The 25,658-nt window shown below is 42.5% G+C and overlaps 1 protein-coding gene, 1 long non-coding RNA gene and 1 pseudogene across 7 annotated transcripts in view; 1 reads left to right on the top strand and 2 right to left on the bottom strand.

Annotated features, from left to right (window-relative positions):
• LOC308245197 (uncharacterized protein C12orf56) overlaps positions 1-25,658 on the top strand; it is a 78,561-nt gene that overhangs the window by 27,711 nt on the left and 25,192 nt on the right. Inside the window, exons 2-5 of the mRNA XM_080662075.1 lie at positions 19-178; positions 10,061-10,133; positions 16,705-17,113; positions 23,009-23,082. Coding sequence (XP_080518201.1) covers positions 19-178; positions 10,061-10,133; positions 16,705-17,113; positions 23,009-23,082 — 716 coding nt within the window. The remainder of the gene's footprint in view (positions 1-18; positions 179-10,060; positions 10,134-16,704; positions 17,114-23,008; positions 23,083-25,658) is intronic.
• LOC308245198 overlaps positions 1-25,658 on the bottom strand; it is a 111,442-nt gene that overhangs the window by 26,940 nt on the left and 58,844 nt on the right. The window lies entirely within an intron of this gene.
• On the bottom strand, positions 19,041-20,209 carry LOC308243319 (RNA-binding protein FUS-like; annotated as a pseudogene). The gene has a single exon. The product of its transcript is annotated as an RNA-binding protein FUS-like (transcript).

Here is a 25,658-nt window from a genome sequence, read left to right on the forward strand (position 1 = left end):
CTCAATTTTTTTTTCCAGATTGATGATTACCCAGAATTTTTGAGTCCACAAGATAGAGAAATCAACCAACACATAAGGATCATCTATTCAACTGTTTTGAAAAAAGAATGTGAAAAGTCAAAAGATGTCAGGAAATTCTTATTACCATTTCTCCATGCCAATGCTAACAACAAAAAAGGTATGTAATATACTTCTTAAAGTAACACAAGAAAAGATACATTTCTTTTTGAGGCAAAAAAGATAATAATGTTCTTTTTTTCTCCCCAACTTTATTGAAGTATGATTGACAAATAAAAGTTTTATATATTTAAGGTATACAGTGTGATGTTTTGATATACATATACATTGTGAAATGATACCACAATCAGGCTAATTAAGATATCCATCACCTCACATAATTGCATGTGTGTGTGTGTGTGTGTGTGTGTGTGTGTGTGTATGTGTGTAGTGAGAACTACTTGAGATCTACTTTCTTTGCAAATTTCAAGTACACAGTACATTATTATTAACTACAGTTACCATGCTGGGCATTTTGGTCTCCAGAACTTATCCTATATAATAAAAGCCTAATATGCTAACTGTCCAGTTGTCTGGTCATCCATTCAACCAAAGCATAATATGCTAATGATATACTAAGGCCACTCAACTGCTCATTATGACGTGCACTGACCACCAGGGGGCAATCGACCGGTCAACCAGTCGCTATGATGTGCACTGACCACCAGGGGGCAGACGCTCTGACTGGTAGGTTAGCTTGCTGCGGGGATCCGGCAGATCGGGACTGAGCGAGATGGGCCGGACATGCCCTGGAGCCCTCCTGCGGTCCCTCCCAACTAGCCAACCTCCTGCATCCCTCCCTGGCACCAGTGGGGGTCCCTCGGCTTGGTCTGTGCCTCTTGCAATCTAGGACCCCTCGGGGGATGTCGCAGAGCCAGTTTCGGCCCAATCCTGCAGGCCAGACTGAGGGACCCCACTGGTGCACAAATTTGTGCACTGGGATTCTAGCTTATAACTGAAAGTTTGTTCCCTTTGACCAACATCTACCGTTTCCCCCCACCCCCAAACCACCATTCTATTCTCTGTTACTATAAATTTGCCTTTTTAAGATTCCATGTAAGTGAATTATACAGTATTTGTCTTTCTGTGGTTTATTTCACTTAGCATAATGGCTTCCAGGTTCATCTATGTTGTCACAAATGACAGTATTCCTTCTTTTTAAAGGCTGAATAATATTGCAGTGTGTGTGTGTGTGTGTGTGTGTGTGTGTGTGTGTATCTTCTTTATCCATTCACCTGTTGCTGAATACTTAGTTTCCAGGTCTTGGCTACTATAAATGCTGCTGCTATGAACTTGGATATGTCTTTGAGATAATGATTTTATTTCTTTTGCATATATACCCAAAAGTGGGATTGTTGAATCATACAGTAGTTTTATTTTAATTTTTTGAGGGACCTCCATACCGGTTTCCAGAATGGCTGTACATTCCCACCACCAGTGCACTTCCTTACCAACACTTATTTTTTCACTTTCTTATAACACGAGGTCATCTTAACAGGGGTGAAGTGACATTTCATTATAATTTTGATTTGCAGTTCCCTGATGATTAGAGGTGTTGAGAAGATAATGTTCTTTACATTGAGGATGAGCTGACTAATCCATTACAACAGCCTAGTGCCAGGGCATAGTGTGCCATGAATAAGATATGTCAAACAGAAGGAAAGAAAGGAAAGAATGGAGAGGAATGAGTGAGGGAGGGAAGCATGGGAAAGAAAAGAAGAAAGAAAATGAGAGAAAGAAGGGTGTTTACTAAATACTGGTGTTTTAAAAAACAGAATAAGTTAGAATCTGGATTCCATGTGGTCAGTTCCTGTTTGATTTTAATAATCTTATTAACACCATTAGTGGCCCGGTGCATGAAATTCGTGCATGGGGGGTGTCCCCTCAGCCCAGCCTGCACCCTCTTCAATCCGGGACTCTTCGGGGGATGTCTGACTGCTGGTCTAGACCGGCAGTTGGACATCCCCCTCACAATCCTGGACTGCTGGCTCCTAATCACTCACTTGCCTGCCTGCCTGGTTGCTCCTAACTGCCCCCCCCTGCCGGCCTGATCATCCCTCACTGCCTCTGTGTGCCGGCCTGATCGCCCCTCACTGCCTCTGTGTGCTGGCCTGGTCGCCCCTAACTGCCCCCTGCTGCTGGCCAGGTTGCCCCCAACTGCCCCCTCCCTGCCAGCCTGGTCGCTTCTAACTGCCCCCCCCCACCAGCCTGGTCGTCTCCAACTGCCCCCTGCCGGCCTAGTCACCTCTCACTGCCCCCCCTGCCAGCCTCATTTCCCCCAATGGCCCCCCCCCCCCGGCTGTCCTGGTTGCCCCCAACTGCCCCCCCTGCCAGCCTGGTCACCCCCAAAAGCCCCCTCAACAGCCCGGTTGCCCCTCACAGCCACCCTCCCCCCGCTGGCCTGGTCACCCATGCAGCCTGCTGTTCAGTTGTTTGGTCGTCCCTCACTAACCCCCCTGCCGGCCTGGTCGCCCCACGCAGCCTGCTGTTCAGTTGTTTGGTCATCCCTCACTAACCCCCCTGCTGACCTGGTCGCCCCATGTGGCCTGCTTGTTCAGTCGTTTGGTTGTCCCTCGGGCCAGCCCTGGGTGGCTGGGCAGCTGACATCCGAGGCTTGCCTGTGCCTTGGGCCGGCCCTGGGAGGCTCGGGGGCTGAGGGGACTGGGGGACTCTGGAGGCAGACGCGTGGAGCGGCTGGACTCGCCTGGGGGCGGGCCTGGCTGTGCCGCACACCTGCCGCCCCGGGGGCTGAGGAGACTGGGTGCTGCCATCTTGTGGCTGTGGGTGCCTCCATCTTTGTGTGTGTGGCGGTCAATTAGCATATTCCCTCCTTATTGGCTGTGGGCGCCGCCATCTTTGTGGGGGTGTGATGGTCAATTAGCATATTCCCTCTTTATTAGATAGGATAGATTTTAACAGAAAACTGAGTGAAGAAGTGCAGGGGTAACTGGAAGACTGTGTCCCTGGCTTAGGGAGAAGTCCTGATAGTTATCTCCGTGCTCCCTCTCACCAGCAAGGGAGGCCAAGGTCCTGCCCTGATAATTATGGCTTATTATGGTTAATACCAGCATTCACTCTTCATTCAAAAACATTTGTTGGGAATCTGTTCACCCAAGAATGGTGATACATACCTTCATAAAAAGATGAAAACTCACCTTTAGATTTTGTGTTTAGGGAGTTCTGCCACTGATGCAGGTGGTTTTCCTGTAGTACCCAAGGAGATCTAGAAACTCCACAGTAGGGTGGGAAGGGGAGGATAAGGAGTTAGGGCGCCCTGTGCTCACCTGGCTCAACCAAAGCTGCCTTGCTTTTATGTTTCACATTTTGGGCTTTACCTAAATGTTTCTTGTGGATTAGTTTTAAAAATTGAAAGATGAATGGATAAAAATAAAATAGAAATATAGTACAGCATTACCCTGCTTACTTTCATGGCATATCCATGAAATATACATGGATATAAAGGAACCCTTTAGGGTACTGATCCCCATAGTTGGTAGCTGGTGAAAAGCAGAGAAAAAGAGCATGGACTTTGGATTCAGCTAAGCCTAGACTTGAATCTTAGCTCTCACCTTTCCTGGCTGTGTGACCTTTTCAAGTCACTTAACCGTTGTGAGCCTCAGTTTTCTTTCTTTGTTATTACATTCACAGGGTTGTTGTATTACATGAAATAATGTGGGCAGGACAGGGCACACAGCAGGAAAGCAGTTAAGATCTCATCTGTAGCATAGAATGAGAGGGAAGAATGAAGTCCAAAGTGGCTCCTGGATAGGCCCTTCCATTTCTGGCATCTACCCAGAGGAGCTAGACCACCCCATGCCAGCCCATTCCCTCTTCATCAGACTTCACTCCAAGTCAGACTCAGAGCCTCTTCGAGTACTGAATAGGTACAAAGTGTGAGAAAACGGTCCAGTGTTTGTACACTCTCATGATGAGCACTTCTCCATGCTGACACTCTATGGCATGGCAACTGTGTGTAGAAGTTGTTGTAATTAGCAGACTTATTAAATCCCTGGGTACTCACCAGGTCTCTTGTCACACTAACTAGGATATCTAACTGGTGTTGGTTGCCTTAAATGAATATTTATCCTTGTCCATAGCATCATGATTCTTGACTTTTTTTCCCCTCCCAACATTTATAAGACAAAAACACACAATAAAGTAGCCAATTGCAGGTAGAAATTCTATGAACTTTAAATTCCTAGAAACTTTGCAAATTATGTTAAAAGAAGTGAAGAATTAAAAAAACCACACTTATCTGATGTCCATGCACATGGTTACTTATAGAATTATACCTCTCCCCAACTGTTTTTTACTTTCATCTCAAAAGGCACCATCTGGCACTTTTACACAATGACTTCTGAAAACACGAAACTGCCACTGTCACAAGAAGTCACACAACACACAGTAGAGGATAGAAACTGTTCCCCCTTTGGAGCTTGCCAACAGTAACATGCTCTGTGTTCCTGCTCTCCACTACGCCTGTTCCCTGGGTAGGTACTGCTGTGCACAGAGGACCTGTGGCTCTCCTAGACATGCTGAAATATGTGGTCCTGAAGCAAGAGAGAGGCTCCAACCTGTCTGCCCATCTGTTTGATAATAGTCAGCACTAAAGTCTTCAGCGTTCGTGGTGATGTCCTGCCTAGAGAAGCAGCACACAAACTACTGGGCATTAGATAAAGACCATGATTAGGACGGACTCCAAACCTCTTGGGTGGAAGCCTGGGGAATATTTGTGCCATGTGGCAAAGGTGCTTACACTCCAGATAACTGGGTTATCTTAACAGAGGAAGCTCAAAATTACAAATAATTTATCCTAAAAATTCTCAGTTTCCTGATCACACTTTTAGTGGGATTCCTAATTAGGCCCAATTTTTCTGGAGATTCTGAGAAAAAGAGGCTTTTCTCAATCATATACACGTGTGCTTATATGGGCCACAGTTAACACTTTGAATTATACTTTTTATGTTTGTGTGTGTGTGTGTGTGTGTGTGTGTGTGTGTGTGTGTAATTTTTATTTTAAATCTAAAACAGCTATTTTCTAAAACCACTGATGTGGGATAAAACTAAAACAACAGAGCACTGATAAGTCTCTCAGGTTTAGTGTGTGATTTTTACATAAGCTTGGCACAGAGATAGAGTTTGAAAAATATAATCGAACCTCCTGCAGTTAAGAAAACAGATGCATTCTTTTTGCAATGTCGCTTCGAAAACTGTCTCTCAGCCGTCCAGCATTTCTGAACATGCCATCAGATATACACTGTGCTAAATGGCTGAAGGACTTCAGACATGAGCTACTAAGAAGAGTGTCAACTTCTGTGTGCACACTAGAGAATACCTTGGCTGATAACTCTATTATCTATCACCTGTAGTCAGGCTCTCTTGTCACTGCTGCCTTATACCTGCCAACTTCTAGTCATTGGCTTCCAGGAGACCGGGCATTCCATCAACCGTAGAGACAGACCTCGGGCCATACTTCATTTTTCAGTGGAGTGCACAGATGAACCTGAGATTTTCCACACCACTGTTACAAATGAAAATTCAAAGCTAGCTTTAGCTGGTCTGGCTCAGTGGATAGAGCGTCCGCCTGCGGACTGAAGGGTCCCGGATTGGATTCCGTTCAAGGGCACATGCCCAGGTTGTGGGCTCGATCCCCAGTAGGGGGCGTGCAGGAGGCAGCCGATAATGATTCTCTTTCATCATCGATGTTTCCATTTCTCTCTCCCTCTCCCTTCCTCTCTGAAATCAATAAAATTATATTTAAAAATTTTTTAAAAAATTAAAGCTATCATAGAGAGAGGCAGGAACAGCAATACCACAGTTGTTTGGTTGCAACCTTTAAATGACCTCATACAAAAAAGAGCAAGTTCAAGTTTGGTTAGTGAACTTGGATGAGATCAGGTTTAAGACAACTTAAAGCTAGGTCCAGGTTGTTGTTTAGGTGGTACTGCTTCCTAATAGAGAAGCCTTAGTGGTCTCTGAGGCTTCCCAGCATACCATCAGGGATGTGCTCTATGTTGCTAGTTCTCCTCTAAGCAGCTTGTTCCCTGGGTAGGTATTGCTGTGTAGCTGGGACCCCTGTGGCTCTCCTCCTAGACACTATAATATGTGGTCCTGAAGCAAGAGATAGGCTCCAACCTGTCTGACCTCTGGGCCACCTGTGCTATGTTCTCCTTAATTCCAGCACCAGTCAGAGGCATAAGGTCTGTCACATTCAGTACCTGTATTTGTGAAATGCCTACTATTAGAAGTGTGTTTGACAATTGGGATCTTAAACAGTTATGTATTGTAAAGGTTCTTAGTTTGCAAGTAGAAAAAAATGGATTCTGCCTATCTTAATGCCAAAGGGAATTCATCAGAAGGATTTTGAAATTGCTGAGGGCAGTGGTTGGCAAACTGCGGCTCGTGAGCCACGGTTGGCCGCTCTGTTGACTAATGAGTTTGCCGACCACTGGCTTAGGGGATCAAAAGGGGAACAGAAGAGCCAAATAATGGAAGACTAGGAACCAGGGACCTTAATAGCCTGTGGGGGAACACCTTCTTTTAGGGTCCAGTCAGCTTAAAAGACTCCTAGCTCTGCCTCTCAGGTCCAAAGGTCATGAATCTAGGGGGAAACATTGATCGGACAGTTTGGATTAGAAGTGCATCCTTAGACCATTCTGCTATGGCTAGGGCAGGGGTGGATCTGGGTTTTGTAGGGATTAAAACTCATACAATTTGCAGATCCCTCTTTAAGAAAAAGAGTTAAAACACCATGCACAATGACTGCAGCACTCCAAAGAAACCTGGGCAGAAGAAATCACAAATATTAAGTGGCTGTGGCCACTCCCCACAAGGGGAAGTGAGACTGAAGAGAAACTGAAGCGGGAAGTGCCTGTGGTCTTAAATGATGGTGATTAAAATGTGTTTCCTTTGCACATTTTGTACAAACATTTGAACATATGGTTAGTGTCTCTCCTAAGACTGGAAGGAACTCATGCAAGTGAGAGTCACTGAAGCTTAATCAATCATTAGTTTTATAGAAGAAGCTGTAGCAGTTGGGACCGGCACCTGTGGTAACTATAGGAAGAGGACAGTTCCTCAAAAAAGGAAGGTCCTGGGAAGACAAAATGACAGATGACCACTATACCCTGATCCTCTCCAAAGTCATCTCCTGCAGCTGCAGGTTCCTGAAGAACACTTTGTATCATTAAACCCACTGCCTCAGATTCCCAGGTGGTTTTCAATTCGGATGAGCTATGCTGGACGTCAAGGGAGCTGTGCTGACCTCTTAGGCCTAGATCAGAGCAAACCTTAGTGTCCTGCACACTCCATCTTCCTACAGATGCCATCCAGCATCATCCTTGGTCCTCCACTGCGAGAGGGTTCTTTCTCTCAGGCATGGAGGTGCCTTGAGCTTCTCTCAGACCCACAGGAGTGAAAGACAAGAGTTACACAGATCAGTTCAAAAGGAAATGGGTCAAACTCAGTGAAAGTGCACTTAAGATTTTGCATTTCATTTGATGTAAGTTTAATCTCAAAAGAAAAATAAACTGGAAAAAAAAGGGAGGGAGGAGGAAAGGGAAGCAAGCAAGTCAAGAAAGGAAACGTGTAAAAGAGCCAGGGAAATCCCTGAAAGGAATCCTGTGTGGGAGCAAGGGCTTTCCCTCTTTCCCTCCCTTGCTGTATGGATGGCTTGTGCATCCCTGACTCAGCCTCCTCTTCTACAAGGACGGGAAGGTGGTCAGACAGGGACAGAGAGTTTCTGTGGGAGGTCAAAAGGTGTGGCTAATGCTGACCTCTTGCAGAAGCTTATGGAAATGTAAATTTAGTTCTTGTCAGATACTATGAGATACTATTATCTATATATATAAAAGCCTAAGTGACCATCCGACCGTTTGATTGTCTGATCGGTAGCTATGATGCTCAATGACCCCCAGGGGGCAGACGCTCAATGCAGGAGCTGCTGAGCTACATTGACTGGCAGCTGCAGTTCTCGGGTGATGCACCTGGAACCAAAGAGGAGAGAGCCCGATTCTAGGGTACGTCACTCGAGAACTGCTCTCTCGCAATCCAGGACCCCTCGGGGGGATGTCGGAGATCTGGTTTTGGCCTGAATCTTGCAGGCCAGGTTGAGGGACCCCACCAGTTCATGACCCGGGCCTCTAGTAGTCAATAATCTATATATATATAAAACCCTAATATGCAAATAGACCGAACGGCAGAACAACCAAACAACCAATCACTATGACATACACTGACTACCAGAGCGGGGGCACAGAATATGGTGGGTGTTGGCAGCAGGCAGCAGAGCACAGAACATGGCGGGTGTTGGCCAAGGTGGGATGGTGGAGCAGGTGAGCGGGAGCACCAGATCAAGGTGGGGCGCCAGTCGCTGTCATTGGGGTGAGCCTTTGGTGGTTACTGAAAATTCTTTGCTCCTGTGCACTGTGGTCCCGCCCGGCACTCGCACCTGCTGCTGCGCTGGCCCTGCTTGCACTCACTGCCGGTGCTGGAGCCGCTGCTCGCACCCGCTGCCAGTGCCTGGTGCCGGCCCTGATCGCTCCAAGCTGTCAGCAGGTGTGAGCGGTGGCTGCTGGCTCCGATTGCCACTCAGGGCTTCTCCACCTCCCCCTACTCCTGAGGGGCGATTGGAGCCAGCAGCTGCTGCTCGCACCTGCTGCCAGCAACGGCCCCGCTCACACCTGCAGCTGGTGCCGGAGCTGCCGCTTGCACCCGGCTGCCGGCGCCTGGTGCCGGTCCCGATCGCTCAGTGCTGTCAGCAGGTGTGAGCGGTGGCTGCTGGCCCCTATCTCCCCTGAGGAGGGCTTCTCCACCTCCTCCTGCTCCTGAGTGGCAATCGGAGTAGCAGCCGCCACTCACACCCGCTGACGGCGCCAGCGCCGCTCTCACCCGCTGCTGGTGCCAGCCCCAATTGCTCTGCACTGTCAGCGGGTGCGAGTGGGGCCTGCGCTGTCAACATGTGGGAGCGGCCGTGGTGGGAGCGGGGCTGCTGGCAGACAGGGGACTGGAGGCCATGGTGGTAGGGGCCGGGTGGGAGCATGGAGGATGGGCTGAGACCCGCCCCTGTGTCCACCGCAGCCTCGCAGCCCACAGTTCCTTTCAAAGTGCGTGAGTTCATGCACTTGGCCCCTAGTCTATATATATAAAAGCCTAAATGACCATTCGACCAGTAGCTATGATGTGCATTGACCATTAGGGGGCAGACGCTCAATGCACAAGCATGGAAACATAGAACAGAATGATGAATCTCAGAGGGAAGGGGGGCGGTGGGAGAGTGGGAAGAGATTAATCAAAGATCTTATATGCATACTAGAGGCCCGGCACATGGATTCTTGCTCCGGTGGGGTCACTAGGCCTGGCCTGTGGGATTGGGCTGAAACGGGCCCAGTGGTGGGTCCCTCGGCCTGGCCTGTGCCCTCTCGCAATCTGGAACCCCTTGGGGGATGTCGGACTGACAGTTTCAGCCCAATCCCTGCAGGCCAGGCCGAGGCCCCCTTCCCATGCATGAATCCATGCACCGGGCCTCTAGTTATTATATATTATTATTAGAGATTACTTATTAGATACTTATTAGATATTATTATTTATTCCTCCAAATAAACAAACAAAATATACTCACATAATGGAGAGGACATGACAGTTTTCTTGTAAGTTATGATTGGTTCTTTGAGTTTTACTTTAAATTCAGCTAATGTTTATTGCATACTTACTCTGCCAGGCATCATATTATCCCATTTTCGTTCACAGAATTATCATCCTCATTATTACTGAAGATATTGAGGCCAGAGGAATAAAGTAACTTGTAAGGTGTGCTGAATTTGAGCACACAAGCTTTAATGTCAAAGCCAAAGCTCTTTTTGTTTCATCATGGTGCCCGGCTTATAATTTTGTACTTGTAAGTTTTTGTGAGAATTTATGAGCACTCATAGAATCAGTGACTACATCTTTATAAACTCAATCAAATTATGTAATTAACTACCAAATAACTTTTCTTTCCTTTTAGTCAAGGAAGAGAATAATGGCCCTGTCTTATGGAGAGGCAAAGAGCCTAAAAGTCTGGATGAATCCTCTGTCGGGTGAGATTATTGTTTGGAGTATGTTTTTAACTTGATAACTAAAACTTATTTCCCATTTCAATTTTTTAAAAATGCTTTTCCTTTACTAATGGCATTGGCGTTCTGTTTATCTCATATATGTAATAATGAAGAAAGTAAATTCAAATCCGGTTAGTTAAATAGTAAAGTATAATTTTTCTCATTTCAACAGATTATATAAATGCCAAAAAACAAATAATTGATTATAATTAAATTAAAAAACATTTATTGAGCGCTGGTTCTGTGTGGTGAATACAGAGTAAAGCATAGTTCCTGTCTTTGAGAAGCTGATTCTAACCAGGATACATGATATTTGCATAAATAAAGATAATACAATGGATACATGCTACATGTCATCAATGAGTTTGAGCAAATTGTCAAAGAGATTTAAAGAGGGGAAGGATTATGTTCAGTTCTGGGAAGAATCAAGATGCCAGATGACAGTTGGTGAAGGATATTGCAAATGGAGGTGGAGTTATTGCAGTTGAAGAGAACAGCAGAAGCTAAGATCGAGGCAGGGAAAAATGGAATATGTATTAGGAAAGGTAAGCAGCCTAGTGTGATTTAAAAATACACCATGATTACTAAGTATAAAGTCAGGAGGTAAAATTGGGCCCATATTTTGGAGGGTCTTACAAATTCAGGGGAAAATTTTACATGTCGTTTCATAGGACATGAGAAAACTATTGAAAGTTTTGAGCCAGAGAACATGATAAAAATCACTCTTACAGAAAATAACCTGACAGTTGTGCTGAAAATGGACTGAAGCAGGGAGAGACCAAACGTTGGTGGGAAGCATTAAGAATCTGAATTGGGCTAGTGGTAGTGGGAATAAAGAAAAAGGGATGGATGAGAGATTGGGGAAGTAAAAGCTACAAGACTGTCAGTTGATTTAAGGAACATAGTAGAGATGGAGAGATAAGCCACTGTGGTTTCAAGCTGGGGTGCCTGCAAGGCGATGCCTTTCAGAGAAATAAGGATGTCAGGAGGGATCAAGCCCAGTACTGGTTTGCATAGGTTAAGCATGAGGTCCTCATCTGGTGGAGAAGTTCATCTGGCTTTGAAATTTCAGTCTGCACAGTGGGAAAGAAGTCCGGGTATAAATTTAGAAAGGAACTTCCTAAGCTTCATAACTCAAAGTGTGATTCTGTTACACAGTCAGTATCTAGAGATTAGAAGGAGGAGGGGAGCATAGCATTCTAACAGCTGTGAGTCAAGAGATACATGTGGAAAATTAATGAGGGTTGAAGCCTTGAAAGGCAGGATAGGAAAACATTGCAAAATGCTGCAAAGGAAAAGTGAACTCTGGGTGGGGAGTATTCATAAATCTGTGGTATACCACACTGTGCAGTAACCTAGGCTGCCGAGAAGCGGCCTTGGTCTACTTCACTGTCCCTCACCCTCACCTTCTCTTGCTGTTTTATCAAGATGACCTACACGGTCTCTTCTAAATCTAGATTTTATTATTATAACTTCCTTTCTCACCAAAAATTGACTTTTGATTTAGGAAGATTTTTTTTCTACTGGGAATACATCACCAATTTCCTTTACACCATTTTAACTTTACAACCAACTATTCCGGATGAGAAAGTTGGTTATAGTAACTGTAATTTTCTTACAGGTTTTTAGGGTTTAAGGCAGGGGTGGGCAAACTTTTTGACTCGAGGGCCACAATGGGTTCTTAAACTGGACCGGAGGGCCGGAACAAAAGCATGGATGGAGTGTTTGTGTGAACTAATATAAGTTCAAAGTGAAGGAGCGGAGGGGAGAGCAAGAGAACCCTCCGCTCTTTCGGCTCCGCGGGCCGGATAGAACAGCCGAACGGGCCGGATTCGGCCCGTGGGCCGTAGTTTGCCCACAGCTGGTTTAAGGAGTTAGCTTTAAAAATGATCTCTGTATTCATGTCAGGGTTCTCAAGGCTATGGAGGTTTTTATTACATTGGAAGTTGAAACATCAGAAAAACTTACTGGCTAAGAAAGGTTGATGAGTAAGTGTTCTGTTTCGCATTGCAAGCCATCCATAGCACGGAGTGCACCCAAAGACCTCTTTGAAATGCTGGCATTGTTTTTTTTTTTTTTTAAATATATTTTATTGATATTTTTACAGAGAGGAAGGGAGAGGGATAGAGAGTTAGAAACATCGATGAGAGAGAAACATTGATCAGCTGCCTCCTGCACACCCGCTATTGGGGATGTGCCCGCAACCCAGGTACATGCCCTTGACCGGAATCGAACCTGGGACCTTTCAGTCCGCAGGCTGACGCTCTATACACTGAGCCAAACCGGTTTCGGCTGCTGGCATTGTTGAAGGGACCAACAGTCAGTGTAACCACATTCCTCCCACTAGGGTTTCTCAGTGGGGTGCCATTGGCATTTTGAATGGGACTCTTCCTTGTTGTGCAGAACAGTCCCACACAGTGTAGGACTTGGCTTCTCTGGCTCTTGCCCATTAAATGCTAGTAATACTCCCCATCATTGTGGCAACTAAAACACCGCACCACACTTTCCAGCAAAACCACTCCTGTTGTTTCTAGCTGACAACACACTTGCCAAGTTTGTTTGCATTTCCTATCCTGTGCTCTTGCTCCCTTCTCCGTGAATTCCTCTTTCTAGCCTTCCTTAGTACGCGTCCTTGCTCTCCCTATACAATTCTGTACTTGGGTTTTGACTGACACCACAATGTGATAACTTAATAATACAAATTTAAACTGGTTCCCCCTTCCCTGGGATTTCCATTTTAATTGGCATCAAAGCCAGAAGCTCAAGGAAAGCTCTATTAGTAGAATTTTATTTTAGCAGATTAATTTTTTTTATTGATTGATTTTTGAGGGGGGGGGAGAGAGACAGAGAGAAAGAGAGAGAGAGAGAGATCAATTTGTTGTTTCACTCATTCATGCATTCATTGATTACTTCTTGAATGTGCCCTGACTGGGGATCGAACCCACAACCTTGGCATATCAGGAGGATGCTCTAACCAACTGAGCTACCTGACCAGGGCTTTGACACACAATAAACTGTAATATTTAAAGTACACAATTTGATACATTCTTTTCTTATACCAGTGAAACCATGACCACAATTATTAGCTGTCGCTCCTTGCTACATCATGGCCTGGAAACTTTTTCAAGTTAGTATGTTGGGGCAACTGTTAGTTCTCACCTTGTTTCCCACTACTCAGAGCTCACCCTCTTATGATGTCCAGTGTCTTAAAAGCTGTTTTTTTTTTTTCTTTCTTCATGTATTTTCCTAGTTTTTGGTTGTTTCAGGTGGGAGGTATGTTTAGTCCCTGTTATTCCATGTTGGCCTGAAGTAGAAGAAAACTAGTAGAATTTTAAGCATATACCAATATATATGGAAAAGGATTTGGACCAGTTTCAGATCCTTCCTAGAGCCAGTGATGGTTCCAGAATTTCAATAGAAGAGATTCCATAAAAGAGGGGAATCAGGTGACTCATGTACTTAGAATGTATGTTTACTTGGAGTGGCTTGAAGCTCTTTTTCCTTTGGTAGCACAGATGCACTATTTTTATGCAGTGTGCATATAAATTTATCGTGGTGGCTTGTTCGGAGAGGGGGTGGTGGCTATTGGAGATCTCAGGGAGGGAGGGGCATGAATGCCCCCTCCCCTTGGCCTCTGTCTTTGGAAGCCTGCTGTTCCAATTCAACTCACCAGCTCCAGTTCCAGACTGTGATAATGAAGATAACCCTGAAGCTCAGAAGGACCCCAATTATCAGAGTCATGTATGCCTACTAGTCTGCCTTTTACAAAAAGATAAAACCAAAACACTTTCAGAAAACTTTCTTAACAAAGTTGAGTATCCAAAACAGGATTAGGGAGTCAATTCAGCAGGAGCACTCCTGCTGTTTGTGGTTAGATTGGCTATGGAGCTTGAACTTGCTTGAATAAGCCGGAATCTGGGACACGGTTGCTGCTTCCCAACGTGTTGTTACTTTGAGATTAGTTTGTCCTCTCAGCAGCCTGCTGGTTAGGCTATGTGAGGAGACAACCCAAAACCTCTGGAGTGTGGGAATAAAGCCCACCTGGAATAACGGCAAAAATTCATGTTTTTTTCAAGCCTGGCCTTGCATCAGAATCTCTCTAGGGCTCATGGAGAGTTCAGACTCCTGAACTCCACCCTAGGCACTAATACGAGGGATGGGACGCTGTAATCTGTTTTTGGAAGCTCTTTAGATGCTCCTGTTAGCTAGCTACCAAGGTTTGGGAATTCCTGGGCCAGGTAGTCAGTTTACTCCTGGAATATTGAGACTCCTGAGTTCTACACCCATAATATATCTCTAATCCATCAACATTTTTTCTTATGTTTTTAACATATTAATCTAATTACCTATTTCAACTTGATAGGTTTTTAGCTCTCCATGAAACTAAACTCTCCATTTTCATATTAACTGAACTACTTTCTTATCCTTTTAAAGAGTTTCTTAAATCAATCATTTTTTTCTAATTTACCATTTTTCTTGATAGAATCAATATGGTAGCCTATATCAGTGGTCAGCAAACTCATTAGTCAACAGAGCGGCAAACCACTGGTCTATATGTACGTTTTATTCTTAGCTGAACTTGCACCTTAACAGATTTTTCTGAAGCTGTTCAATTCTGCCTGTTGCTTTTTGGACTGTGACTTTTAACCTGACATTTTCAGCCTCAAAGAGTTTATCTGTCTTTGATGCAGAGGGAAAAAGGAGAGATGATTTGTGCATACTTTTGATTTTGGAGTTCTCATTCCCATTTCTCTCATCTTTTTTTCCCTTGTGGCTGTTTTCTCCCTGGAGATACATTATCAGCTCATTAGAAAAACACTTGACTTTTAGCAACTTAGTTTTATAAATATGAGGTTGACAAGTGCAAATTCAAGGTTCTAGAACTCTTACTTAGTAATGAACTGCTTTTTAATCAGGCTAGTAATGAAGGGCGTTATTGAATTTCAAATGAAGCATACAGTTTTGTTTTATGAGTTGGCTTGTTTAACTAGTGAAGCAGTAATGACCATGGCATTTTCATTTATGCTGCCAAAACAATAATCTTTTTTAGGAACCCTTTTTAAATCCCCCAAACAATAGATTTTTTTCATACACCTGAGTAAATAACAGTTGATTTAAGTGAGACTTTCTATAATTACATGAAATCATGTTGCTGAATTTTCACATGAAACATATGTTGTGCCTGACATGAACATTGTAACATATTTTCATAACGTTATCTAACATAATCCAGGCACTGGTTAATTAACTCTCTTCAATTTCCATGGAGAAAATTTTAGAAAATATTATCTGCAAGAATAAAAAGAAAAGCTGTCACTTTAAAGAGGACTGGAGTTATGTGTCATCCATTTCAGGGCTAGACATATATTCCTTTAACTGAAAATCTTAGTGTGAGCACCTTATGTACTTAGTTTGATAACATGGTTACATAATAGAATCCTATGAAGAAAGGGCAATGTAAGATAATTATGGCTGTTAAAGGGGATGGAATTTGAGTGACCAGTGTGTGTGTGTCTGTTCCTGTGTGTACGCACCTGCGCACATGCAAAGTCAGTGGGGGAGGGAGCAGATGGTTGGAACTCAGCACAGTTCATAGCACTATACAGACAATGATGAATTTTATACCTGTTTAAAATTAATTTAGGAACTAATAAAAACTAAATGACTTTCCACTTACATAGCAGTTACAATTTTGTAAGGGAGACAAAGACACTTTAATATAAAATGATAAACCAGCAATTTAAGGCAATATAGGATAATATTAATAGCTACCACTTACTGTTTCCAGTGTTACAGACACATAACATGTATATTTTCTTATTTCATTCTCATAGAAACTCTGTGAGATTGGTACCGTTATTGTTCCTATTTTAAAAGGAGGGACTTGAGGCTTAGGTCAACCAAAGTCACAGACCCACTGAGTGGCACAGCCAGGATGGGAACTTAGATCTCAGCATACTCTGCAACTTCTAAGCCTCTACTACTTGCTTCCTTGGGCAGCAGAGTAGAAATGGGTCACGGTGAGCTGGAGAGAACAGGGAAGGTAAAGGATTGATTCTGAAAAAAGTACTGAGGTGTTGGCGATGCTATTGTTAATATCAGAAGAGTATTTGCAAGAGATGAACCAAAACACCATTAAAAATCTCTCTTTATATCTCCATATGAATTGTTTTTTCTTTATAGGATCCATTAGAAATGCAGAGTGAAAGAAAAACCAGGTTTTAGAAGTAGAACGAGAAGTCCTTTCAATGGAAATATTGGACTTCGTGAAGGACAGGCACAATTCCTTAGATATAAAAAGTATTTCTTTAAATGACATTGGGTAGAATTTTATTTCTGAAAGCAGAAAAGTATACTGCAGAATTGTGCCATATCTCCCCTGGGTCAGTGTGTAAGCAAGTGAGATTAAGTCACCCCCTTCTGTTAAGCATTCCTTTTATCGGAAAACATTCATTTCAGAGTCTTAAGCTGCTGTAGTTGGAGCATTTGTATCTCCTTGTTCCTTCCTATCCAATTCTGAATATCACGTTTAATGCTAAATTCTACCTGACAGGTACCACCAAGAGAGCAGCACACTGTCCAAGGACTCAACTCTCTGTCCTCCTTCAGACCTCAAGAAGCTGTCCCTTCAAGGTCAAAGTGCCGTTCGACCCCTACCCACGCCCTCCAGGAGGAGCTGTCAGTCTACAGCAGCCACTGGCCAGGCTGTCAGTGTGCCATCTTGCACCACAAACACAAAAGGACCCAAGGGACTTCCAGATCACAAAGACTCTCTAAGTGAAATCCCTTTCAAGTGCAATGGGAACGGAAATGAGCTTTACTTAGGAAATTCCTCCCCCGCCTCCCTTTTACAAAGTAACCCAAACCTAGAGAAAAAAGAGTCAGAACTTCATTTGTACATTATTTCCACAACGTCATCAATATTTCTGCACTTAAAAAGTTCATGGAACAATTGTATTATAGTAAGTGTCCTCATAGGTTAACCTTGACTTGAGTATTGTTTTTTACACCCTGCTCTACATTCCCATTTTGGAAATTTAACCTTGTAATTTAATAATATTGTGAAAGACAAAATACCCTGGACAATTAAGGAAGTGAATTTATTCAGCGATAGGGAAATGCTCATTAATGAGAAGCGTCTGTCCTAAAGAAAAGGAGAGAGACCTGGGTTTTATAGAGGCAGGTAAATAAGCGAGTCATCAGTGAGTCTCATGAGAATCATGGGGAAGGAGACAGGTCTTATCTCGGGATATGTGTGAGCAGGGTGGTCTTTTGCACTTAGCTGGGGTGATTTCTCAACCACTTCTGCTTTCAGAGAGCACAGAGCTCAGATAAAGGTCAACATTGCCAATATGTTTCTGTGTTTCTTAGCTGTGCTATTGAAAGTAGGTTGATGGGAGTCATTGTTGTAAGATCGGATAATTTTATGGAAACCACCTAGTCTGTGTCCTTTTTAAATGAAGGAATGGAAGCACAACCATAAGTGACTACTCAAGATTATACAGTAAGTTTAGGGGCAGAGTCAGACTCCCATTTAGGGATCTTTTTATTACACCAGGCTCAGTTTAAAAATAAGAAATTTAATAAAAAAGTAACATGATCCTTTTCAGGGATATATAATTTTTATTATTGATCTTTTAACATAAGAATATTAAGAAATATGAAAGGCTGTTTTCACTCCAAAGAAGCTAGGAAGCAGGGGGTCTTATAAATGGCTATAAATTGTGAAAAATTTCAAGAAAACTCTATTTTCTCCCCTTCATAGCACAGTTAGAATGTTCAATGTTTAAATTAAATGTTAAATATTTAAATTTTCTCTCTAAATTTTTAAACAGCTTTTTCCAAATTAAGAATGTAAATGAATCATAAAGGGGAAAATCCGTGTCTATTAAAAGAAGGCCTCATCTGTTCTAAAAGAAAAACAAAAACTTAATTGGCTTAAAAAAGAAGACTTCCCAGAATTGACTAACTCTTAGTTTTAAATATGACTTTTTAATTCTGCAGCAGAGGCATGGTTGGGACCAGTCAGATAGACCAATTTATAGTCTTCTGATAATAAAAACAGTAACAATAACTAACATGTATTGTTACCATCCAGTAGGAACTGTTCTGATCCCTCCCTCCCTCTCTTTCCTTCCTTCCCTCTCTCCCTCCTTCCCTCCCTTCCTCTAAAACAATGGTGTTTAATGGGAACCAGATATATGGTTATAATTACATAGTCTGTCACAAAAATCCCGTGTGTGGTCAGGAGTCAGAAGGTTATAAAATAATGAGAGTTACACTGCGTATAGGAGAAAACCTGTTCTAGAACCTCAGGAGACAGGTTAATATGGCATTTCTGCAATCCTGTCTGTGGTCACCCCTGGAGTCCATCTTGCCAAGGCCAATCTGCTTGAAGTAATCTCGGTTCCCACCACCCTGGCCACCTCAGAGCCCCCATGGTCCCTTCTTCGGCCTAGATAGCTAATCATAGTCTCCTCTGCCACCACGGCGACCATCTCCATAGCTACCCCCACCAGAGAGCATCCTGGTTCCTGTCCTGGGCCGTCTAGTTTAGGGGCCTTACACGGTTGCATTCTTTCCTCCAAGAAGAGTTCATACTCTCACATGTAGGATTAGGACACTTCCAGTCTCCAGCTCGCTGCTATCCTTTTTTTTTTTTTTTTAAAATATATATATTTTATTGATATTTCACAGAGAGGAAGGGAGAGGGATAGAGAGCTAGAAACATCGATGAGAGAGAAACATCGATCAGCTGCCTCCCGCACAACTCCCACTGAGGATGTGCCCGCAACCAAGGTACATGCCCTTGACCGGAATCAATCCCGGGACCTTTCAGTCCGCAGGCCGACGCTCTATCCACTGAGCCAAACGGGTTTTGGCTCGCTGCTATCCTTTACTGCCACCACCTCCACTGGGGAGTCCTCCCCCACCACCGCCACCACCTCCATAGTCTCCATGGCCCCATGGGTCCTCCTCGCCCCCCATGACCACTGCCACCACTCCGACTGAAATCTGCTCACTGAGTAGCAAATGAGACCTTGACAGGGATTCCCAGAGAATTCTTTACCATCAAACCAGTCGACAGCTGCCTTAGCAGAAAGTGGGTCATACCATTGCCTCTCCCTTCAGCTTGCCCGTTTCCTTGTCTGTGTACAGATTAGTTATAGCTGTTCTGTTTTCTTATTTGTAATCCTGCCCATGCCTTGCACGAAGAAGCTGTTGTTGTCTGAATTATTCCATTCAGAATCATGATGTTATCCTTGGTCCTGAGGCCCACCAAATTTATTGAAGCCACCATGGTCATTTCCACCCACGCCACCCCTGCCTCCATGGCCACCTCCATGACCTCTGGTTCATAGCCACCTTGCTGCAGTGGTAACCGCTGCTACTGCTGTAACCTTGTCCCCCACGGTCCTGCTGGCCTCTCCTGTAGCACTGCCACCACCACCACTCTGGTCCTGATTTCGATAACCACTGCCACTGCTGCCACCACTCATGGGGGGCTGATCTTGGCGACAGCTACTGCTACTACCCACCCCCTCTGCCACCTCCACTGCTACTCTTGTACTGGTTCTGCTGTCCATAGCCCTGAGGAGGATTATGGGAGCTTTGCTGTGCACCACAGCTAGGCCGTTGTCCACCATAGCCTGACTGCTGACCATCATCCCACTCTGGGGCTGCCCGTAGTTGCTGCTCTGAGAAATGCTGCTGCAACTTCCCAAGGTGCTGCTAGGAGCCGGCTGCTGACCATAGCCAGGGTAGGACTGCTGCCCATAAGATGAGAACTCTGGCCACTGCCACAGCCAGCAGTTGAGCCATATCCCTGGGGAGCTGACCGAGTGCCTCAGCTGTTCTGGGTTTGTCCTTATATAAGAACCATAGGTGCTCTGGCCATAGCCTGGAGTGTCCCCTGACTGGCTGTAGTCACCATAGCTCTGCTGTCTATTGGGCTGACTGCTCTTCTGGGAAGCAGCCCTATGGATTGCTGCCCAGGCTAGAAGGCCTGCCACATAGCTTTGAGTTGCTTGTTGAGTATGGTGGTCGTTTGAGGCCATGTTGGTACACATGCCTGATGCTTCCTGTATATTAACTCATTCAATCTGCACAGCAACCTTATGAAGTAGGTCTTTTATTCTCATTTTATAGATAAGGAAATTAAGGTACTGATATATGCAAGTTTGCACAACTGGTCTAGAGCTAGGATTTGAAACCACATACTGATTTTTTCTTTCTGTGACTACTGAAATAAAACCTCTGGGTGGAGGTTTATTACTTGGTGAGTACTATAATATAATATTAAAAAGAATGTTCTATCCTTTGAAAGATGGAAAATGAGTAAGTATTTCATACATAAATGATGAGTCACGTTAGCATTCACTTTTGTAAGAATAAAATATTAATTCGATATAAACATTCAAAAGTTGTGCCTTTTTGTGACATTGTTGAATTTTCTCATCAGGCAGGTCTCCTTTGGTTAGTCTTAGTGATATCTTCATAAGTTTTAGGAAATTAAAAAAATCCAATCAGTCAGACTTATCTTAGTTAACTGATCTCCTGTGCCTTGAGATCTAAATGATCTTTCATGTTGAAGCAGGGAAATGCTCCTGGGAAAAGGAATTGAACATTTTAACTCTCTATATTTTCAGTTAAAATTAACCTAAATAATCCAATTAGAAATTAACACTCATTTGGATTTTAAGAGTTTCCAAATAGTTGAGTCTCCTTTGGTGACCCATTATATTTGTAACTTTCACTAAAAATAATTACATTTGGGTTGTTTCGCATCTCAAATTCTTCAAAAATGAAATGTGCTTAAAACATATATGTTCATGTTGACCAATGTCACCCCAATAAATTTAATAAATTTTAAAAAATTAAATGTGGCAATTCTTTGCCCTTTATATATTGTGAAGATAACTACTAGAAAGCTAAAGAACTAAGGGATATTTCCAAATTAAAATTCTAGATTTAAGGCAAGCATAAACATTTGGAAAGGAAGAAAAGTAGTTTGTTTTCTTTTTTTAAAACTAGAGCACATCTGTAATACTTTCAACAATAAGATTTAAAAATAAAACCAAAAAAAAAAAGGCCAAAGGAAATGAGAATTTTGAAAGTAGCAAGGGAAAGGATAAAATAAAAGGTCAACCTATGGAATGAAAGAAAATATCTTCAAACCATATGTATGATAAGGAGTTGATAAACAAAATGTATAGGAACTTATACAGCTCAATTGCAAAATGTATAAGGGACTCATACAACTTAATCCACTTAAAAACTGGGCAAAGGACCTGAATAGACATTTTCCCAAAGAAGATGTACAACTGGCCAACAGGTACACAAAAAAATGCTCAACATCAATAATCATCAGGAAAGGACAAATTAAAAGTCACAACAAGATATCATCTCATATCTGTTAGTAAGGATGAGGAAAAAGGGAACCATAGTGCACTCTGTGGAAATGTAAGTTGGAAAACAGTGTGAAGGTTCCTGAAAAATTAAAAATAGGCTTACCACATGTCCACCAATTCCACCCTCCCCTCCCCCCGCAAATACTTAGAGCAAGGACAAAGTTGTAAGAAAAAACACATATTGCCCTGGCTGGCATGGCTGAGTGGCTAGAGCGTCAGCCTGCCCACCGTAGGGTTGCGGGTTTGATTCCCATTCAAGGGCATGTACCTGGATTGCAGGTTTGAACTCGTCTGGTTGGGGTGTGTGCGGAAGGCAACCAATTGATGTGTCACTCTCACATGGATGTGTTTTCTTTTCTCTCTCTTTCCCCTTACCCTCTCCCTTCCACCCTGTCTAACAATCAATGGACAATATCTTCTGGTGAGGATTAAAAAAAAGAAAGAAAGAAAAGAAAAAGCACATACTCCGTTTGTTTGGAGTAGTAAGTCAGGAACATTTCATTTCTTCTGAAATAATCTGTTAAGTCTCAACATAAATAAAAGATCAGAGAACTTGCTGAACACTACCTGACCTTGTGTTTTGAGGACCCAGGATAAATGGAAAATGATAACACTAAAGATCTGAGGAAAAAATAACCTCATTAATAGGGGAATAGTTAAATTATTGTATAACTGTGCTATGGAATACTAGGAAATCATTTAAAAGATTGAAGTAAACCTAAATACACAGACACAAAAAACTCTACCATGTATTAAGTGGAAAAAACAGCCCCAGATCAATATATGTGCTATAATTTAGCTAATATTAAATATATATTATGAAAATATATTATCTAATATTTATATGTATACATTGTAATTAATATGCTTTTATTATTACTATTATTTTTGTTCTGAGAGTAAGGGAGAGGGAGAGAGAGAGAGAAAACATCAATGATGAGAGAATCATTGATCGGCTGCCTCCTGCACACCCTATACTGGGGCTTGAGACCACAATCCCGACATGCGCCCTTGACCGGAATCAAACCTGGGACCCTTCAGTTGGCAGGCTGACACTCTAGCCACTGAGCCAAACCAGCTAGGGCTAGTATGCTTTTATATGCCGAAAGGATATAAACCAAACTGATAATAGCAAGGTACTTTGAATAGCGGGATAGAAGTAGGGAGAGGAACTTTTGTCTCTAACTTGATACATTTCTATACTGCTTAATTTTGATAGGTGATTTTATTTTATAATAAGCAAACTAAAATTATATTTAAAACTTCAAAATTTTATATAAGGAAAATATTCCCTGTGGTATTATCAAACACTGGAATGAATTATATAAAGAAATCATGTACTGTAGAAGGCATTAAAGAATAGATCTATGATATTGACTAAAAGTAGGGGGAATTGATTTTCAGTAAACAAAATTTCTAACTATTTCTACTTTTTTCCTCTTTCAGAAAGCTACTCTTTTACAAGATCCCCTATATGTTAGTGAGCTCAGTCCTGCTATTGGAGGTCAAAAGCCATACAGGTAAGGAGTGGTAATATGATAGAGTTCCACGGAGGAGTGTTCTTTCCGCTATGCCTCTCCTAACTCTATGTTGCTGACATTACACTGAGCCTCTACCTCAACCCCTGTCCTGCATTTTAGGCATGCAAACACTATTACCCACTGGACATCACCTCTTGTAAGTTCCTTAAAGTCAGCATATTCAAAACAGAACTCGGCATCTTCCTTCTGGAACCTAACCTTCCCCTTTTGTTTCCTAACACGGGATATGATGTTATTACCCCCAGATCACTTAAACCAGGATGTCACCTTTACCTTCTCTCTTCCCTTCACTATCACCCACATCTAGCCAATCACCATATGATTTAGTATGCTTTGATATATCTGGGTGACATTCACTTTTTTCCACTGTCACACCCTCGGACCCAGCCTGGTCTCCTAATATTTTCCTAGCTGGCCTCTGCCTTTCCTCTTGGCCCTTTCTACACCTTCTCCACTGCAACAGGAGACTTTCAGAAGCACAAATCTGATCATGTGGACTCCTCCCTTAAAGCCTTTGAATGACTCTCCATAGCCCTTAGGAGAAGGTTCTAAAATCTTTAACAGCTTACACAGATCTTCCTCATGTCTCTCTTCATTTTTTTCACACTCAACTATTGTGTCCTCCCCACTCCTGCCTTAAGCTCCTGACCCAAATAAACTCACAGTTCTCAGAAAGCTCCCTGTTTATTTTTCCACTGGGCCCTAACATGATGGCCCTTATTCTGTAATCCTACTCTCTACTCCTCTTCCCCTTCATGAACAACTTCAGTTCATCAAGTCTTACTTTACTATCCCTTTCTCTAAGATTAATTTCTCAAAACTAAGTTAAGAGGGCCCCCTCCAGCCCTGGCCGGTTTTGCTCAATGTTAGTCAGTCTGAAGTGGTGCATGTGGGAGGCAACCAATCTTTTTGTCTCTCTCATATCAATGTTTTTCTCCCGCCCTTCCTCCTGTTAATTCTCTCTAAAAATCAATGGGAAAAAATATCCTTGGTTGAGGATTAGGAAAAAAAAAAAAAAAAAAAAAAAGAGGGGCCCCTCCATAACATCCTGTGCTTATACTTCATGTAGCACTTACCAGTTGGTATTATGGTTGGTATTATGGTTGCCTGTTTGATTATGTGCTGCCCTAATCATGCAGTGTGCTCCTTAGGGGCAGGGACCTGATCACTGGCACATAGAGGCTGCCAATAAGCCTTCAGAGAATGAATGAATGAATGAATGAATGAATGAGATAAGGTAAGATAGAGGCAAGGACCAGATCATAAAGGGCTTTATATTCAAGGCTAAGAAGTGTGGGTTTTATCCAGATTTCATAGTTCTATTAGGTTGTTGTCACAGTCATCCTTATATTGAAGTAGTGACTTGTGATGTGACTGGATCTGCCAGTAATTGTGAGACCCTAGTACATATTATTAATTTTTGTATTTTTCTTACTTAAAACAGTGCTCTGCACATAGAAAACACTTAGTGAACTGATGGCGTTAACGATTTTGATATTAAGTTTAAGTCAAGGGCAAGTTATGAAAGGTTTACAGTACTGATGTTTACTCGGGGGTCATGTAAATGAGTTAAAAATAAGTTAATTTTAAAAGGTACATATTCATTTCCCACTGAAGGAACCAAAGTTCCTTATAGGAATAACTAATTCTAGGTTTGGAGGAGGAAATACACAACATGAGTCTGAAACAGCTTGTGCCAGAATTCAAAGGGTAACAGGACCCCAAAGAACACATGAGCCCACGTGAAGGTACTCCTAATAGCCAAAATGGGACAATTTGAGTATCGGAAGAAACAATAAATAAGATGGTTGAAACACAATGAATATATACAAATTTTAGCACATCCACACAGAAATAAAAATGCATTGAACTCCATTAGAAGCACATACAACAAGTATCTTATTTAGATCTTAGGTTTAACAAACAGAACATAAAAAATATTTTTAAGGCAATAGAGGACATTTTAATACAAGACTGGGTATTAGATAGTACCAAAGAATTATTGATAATTTTGTTGGGTGTGATAATCATGATATTGTAAGAAAATGTTTGTTTTATATGTAGGAGTTAAATAACATAACATTTGTGATTTCTTTTGTAAAAAGATGGTAATAGAGATAGCTTAGAGAATATCTACATGTTTTCATATGTTAGTCTAAAAGAGTATTAATTTTAATTTTGGTGTTTATTTAAAGTGATTTAAAGCTAATTGCATATTAAAATAGGCTCTAACTTTGTATATGTGTGGCTTGAAACTTATCCCTGAAGGCAAGAGGGAGAGTTCGGCCACTATCTTGACTCAGGAATAGTATATTTCTTACAAAGTTAATTCCTGGTGGCAACATATTTAAAATGCAGTGATTTAAAATGCACTCTCAGGGATATAGTATATGCACAAGACACATAAGAAATGGTCTTTGCCTGCAAGGCACCTTCAGTTGAAAAGAAATAAATATTCTTTAGGTTTTTAAATTAGAACTTTATCACAAATGTGAGTTCTGTAACCTGACCATTGTAAACACATACACAGTGTTTCTGGGATAATGTATGAAAAG

The sequence above is a fragment of the Plecotus auritus genome, assembly GCF_963455305.1.
Source record: "Plecotus auritus genome assembly, chromosome: 3".
NCBI classification, from domain to species: Eukaryota; Metazoa; Chordata; class Mammalia; order Chiroptera; family Vespertilionidae; genus Plecotus; species Plecotus auritus.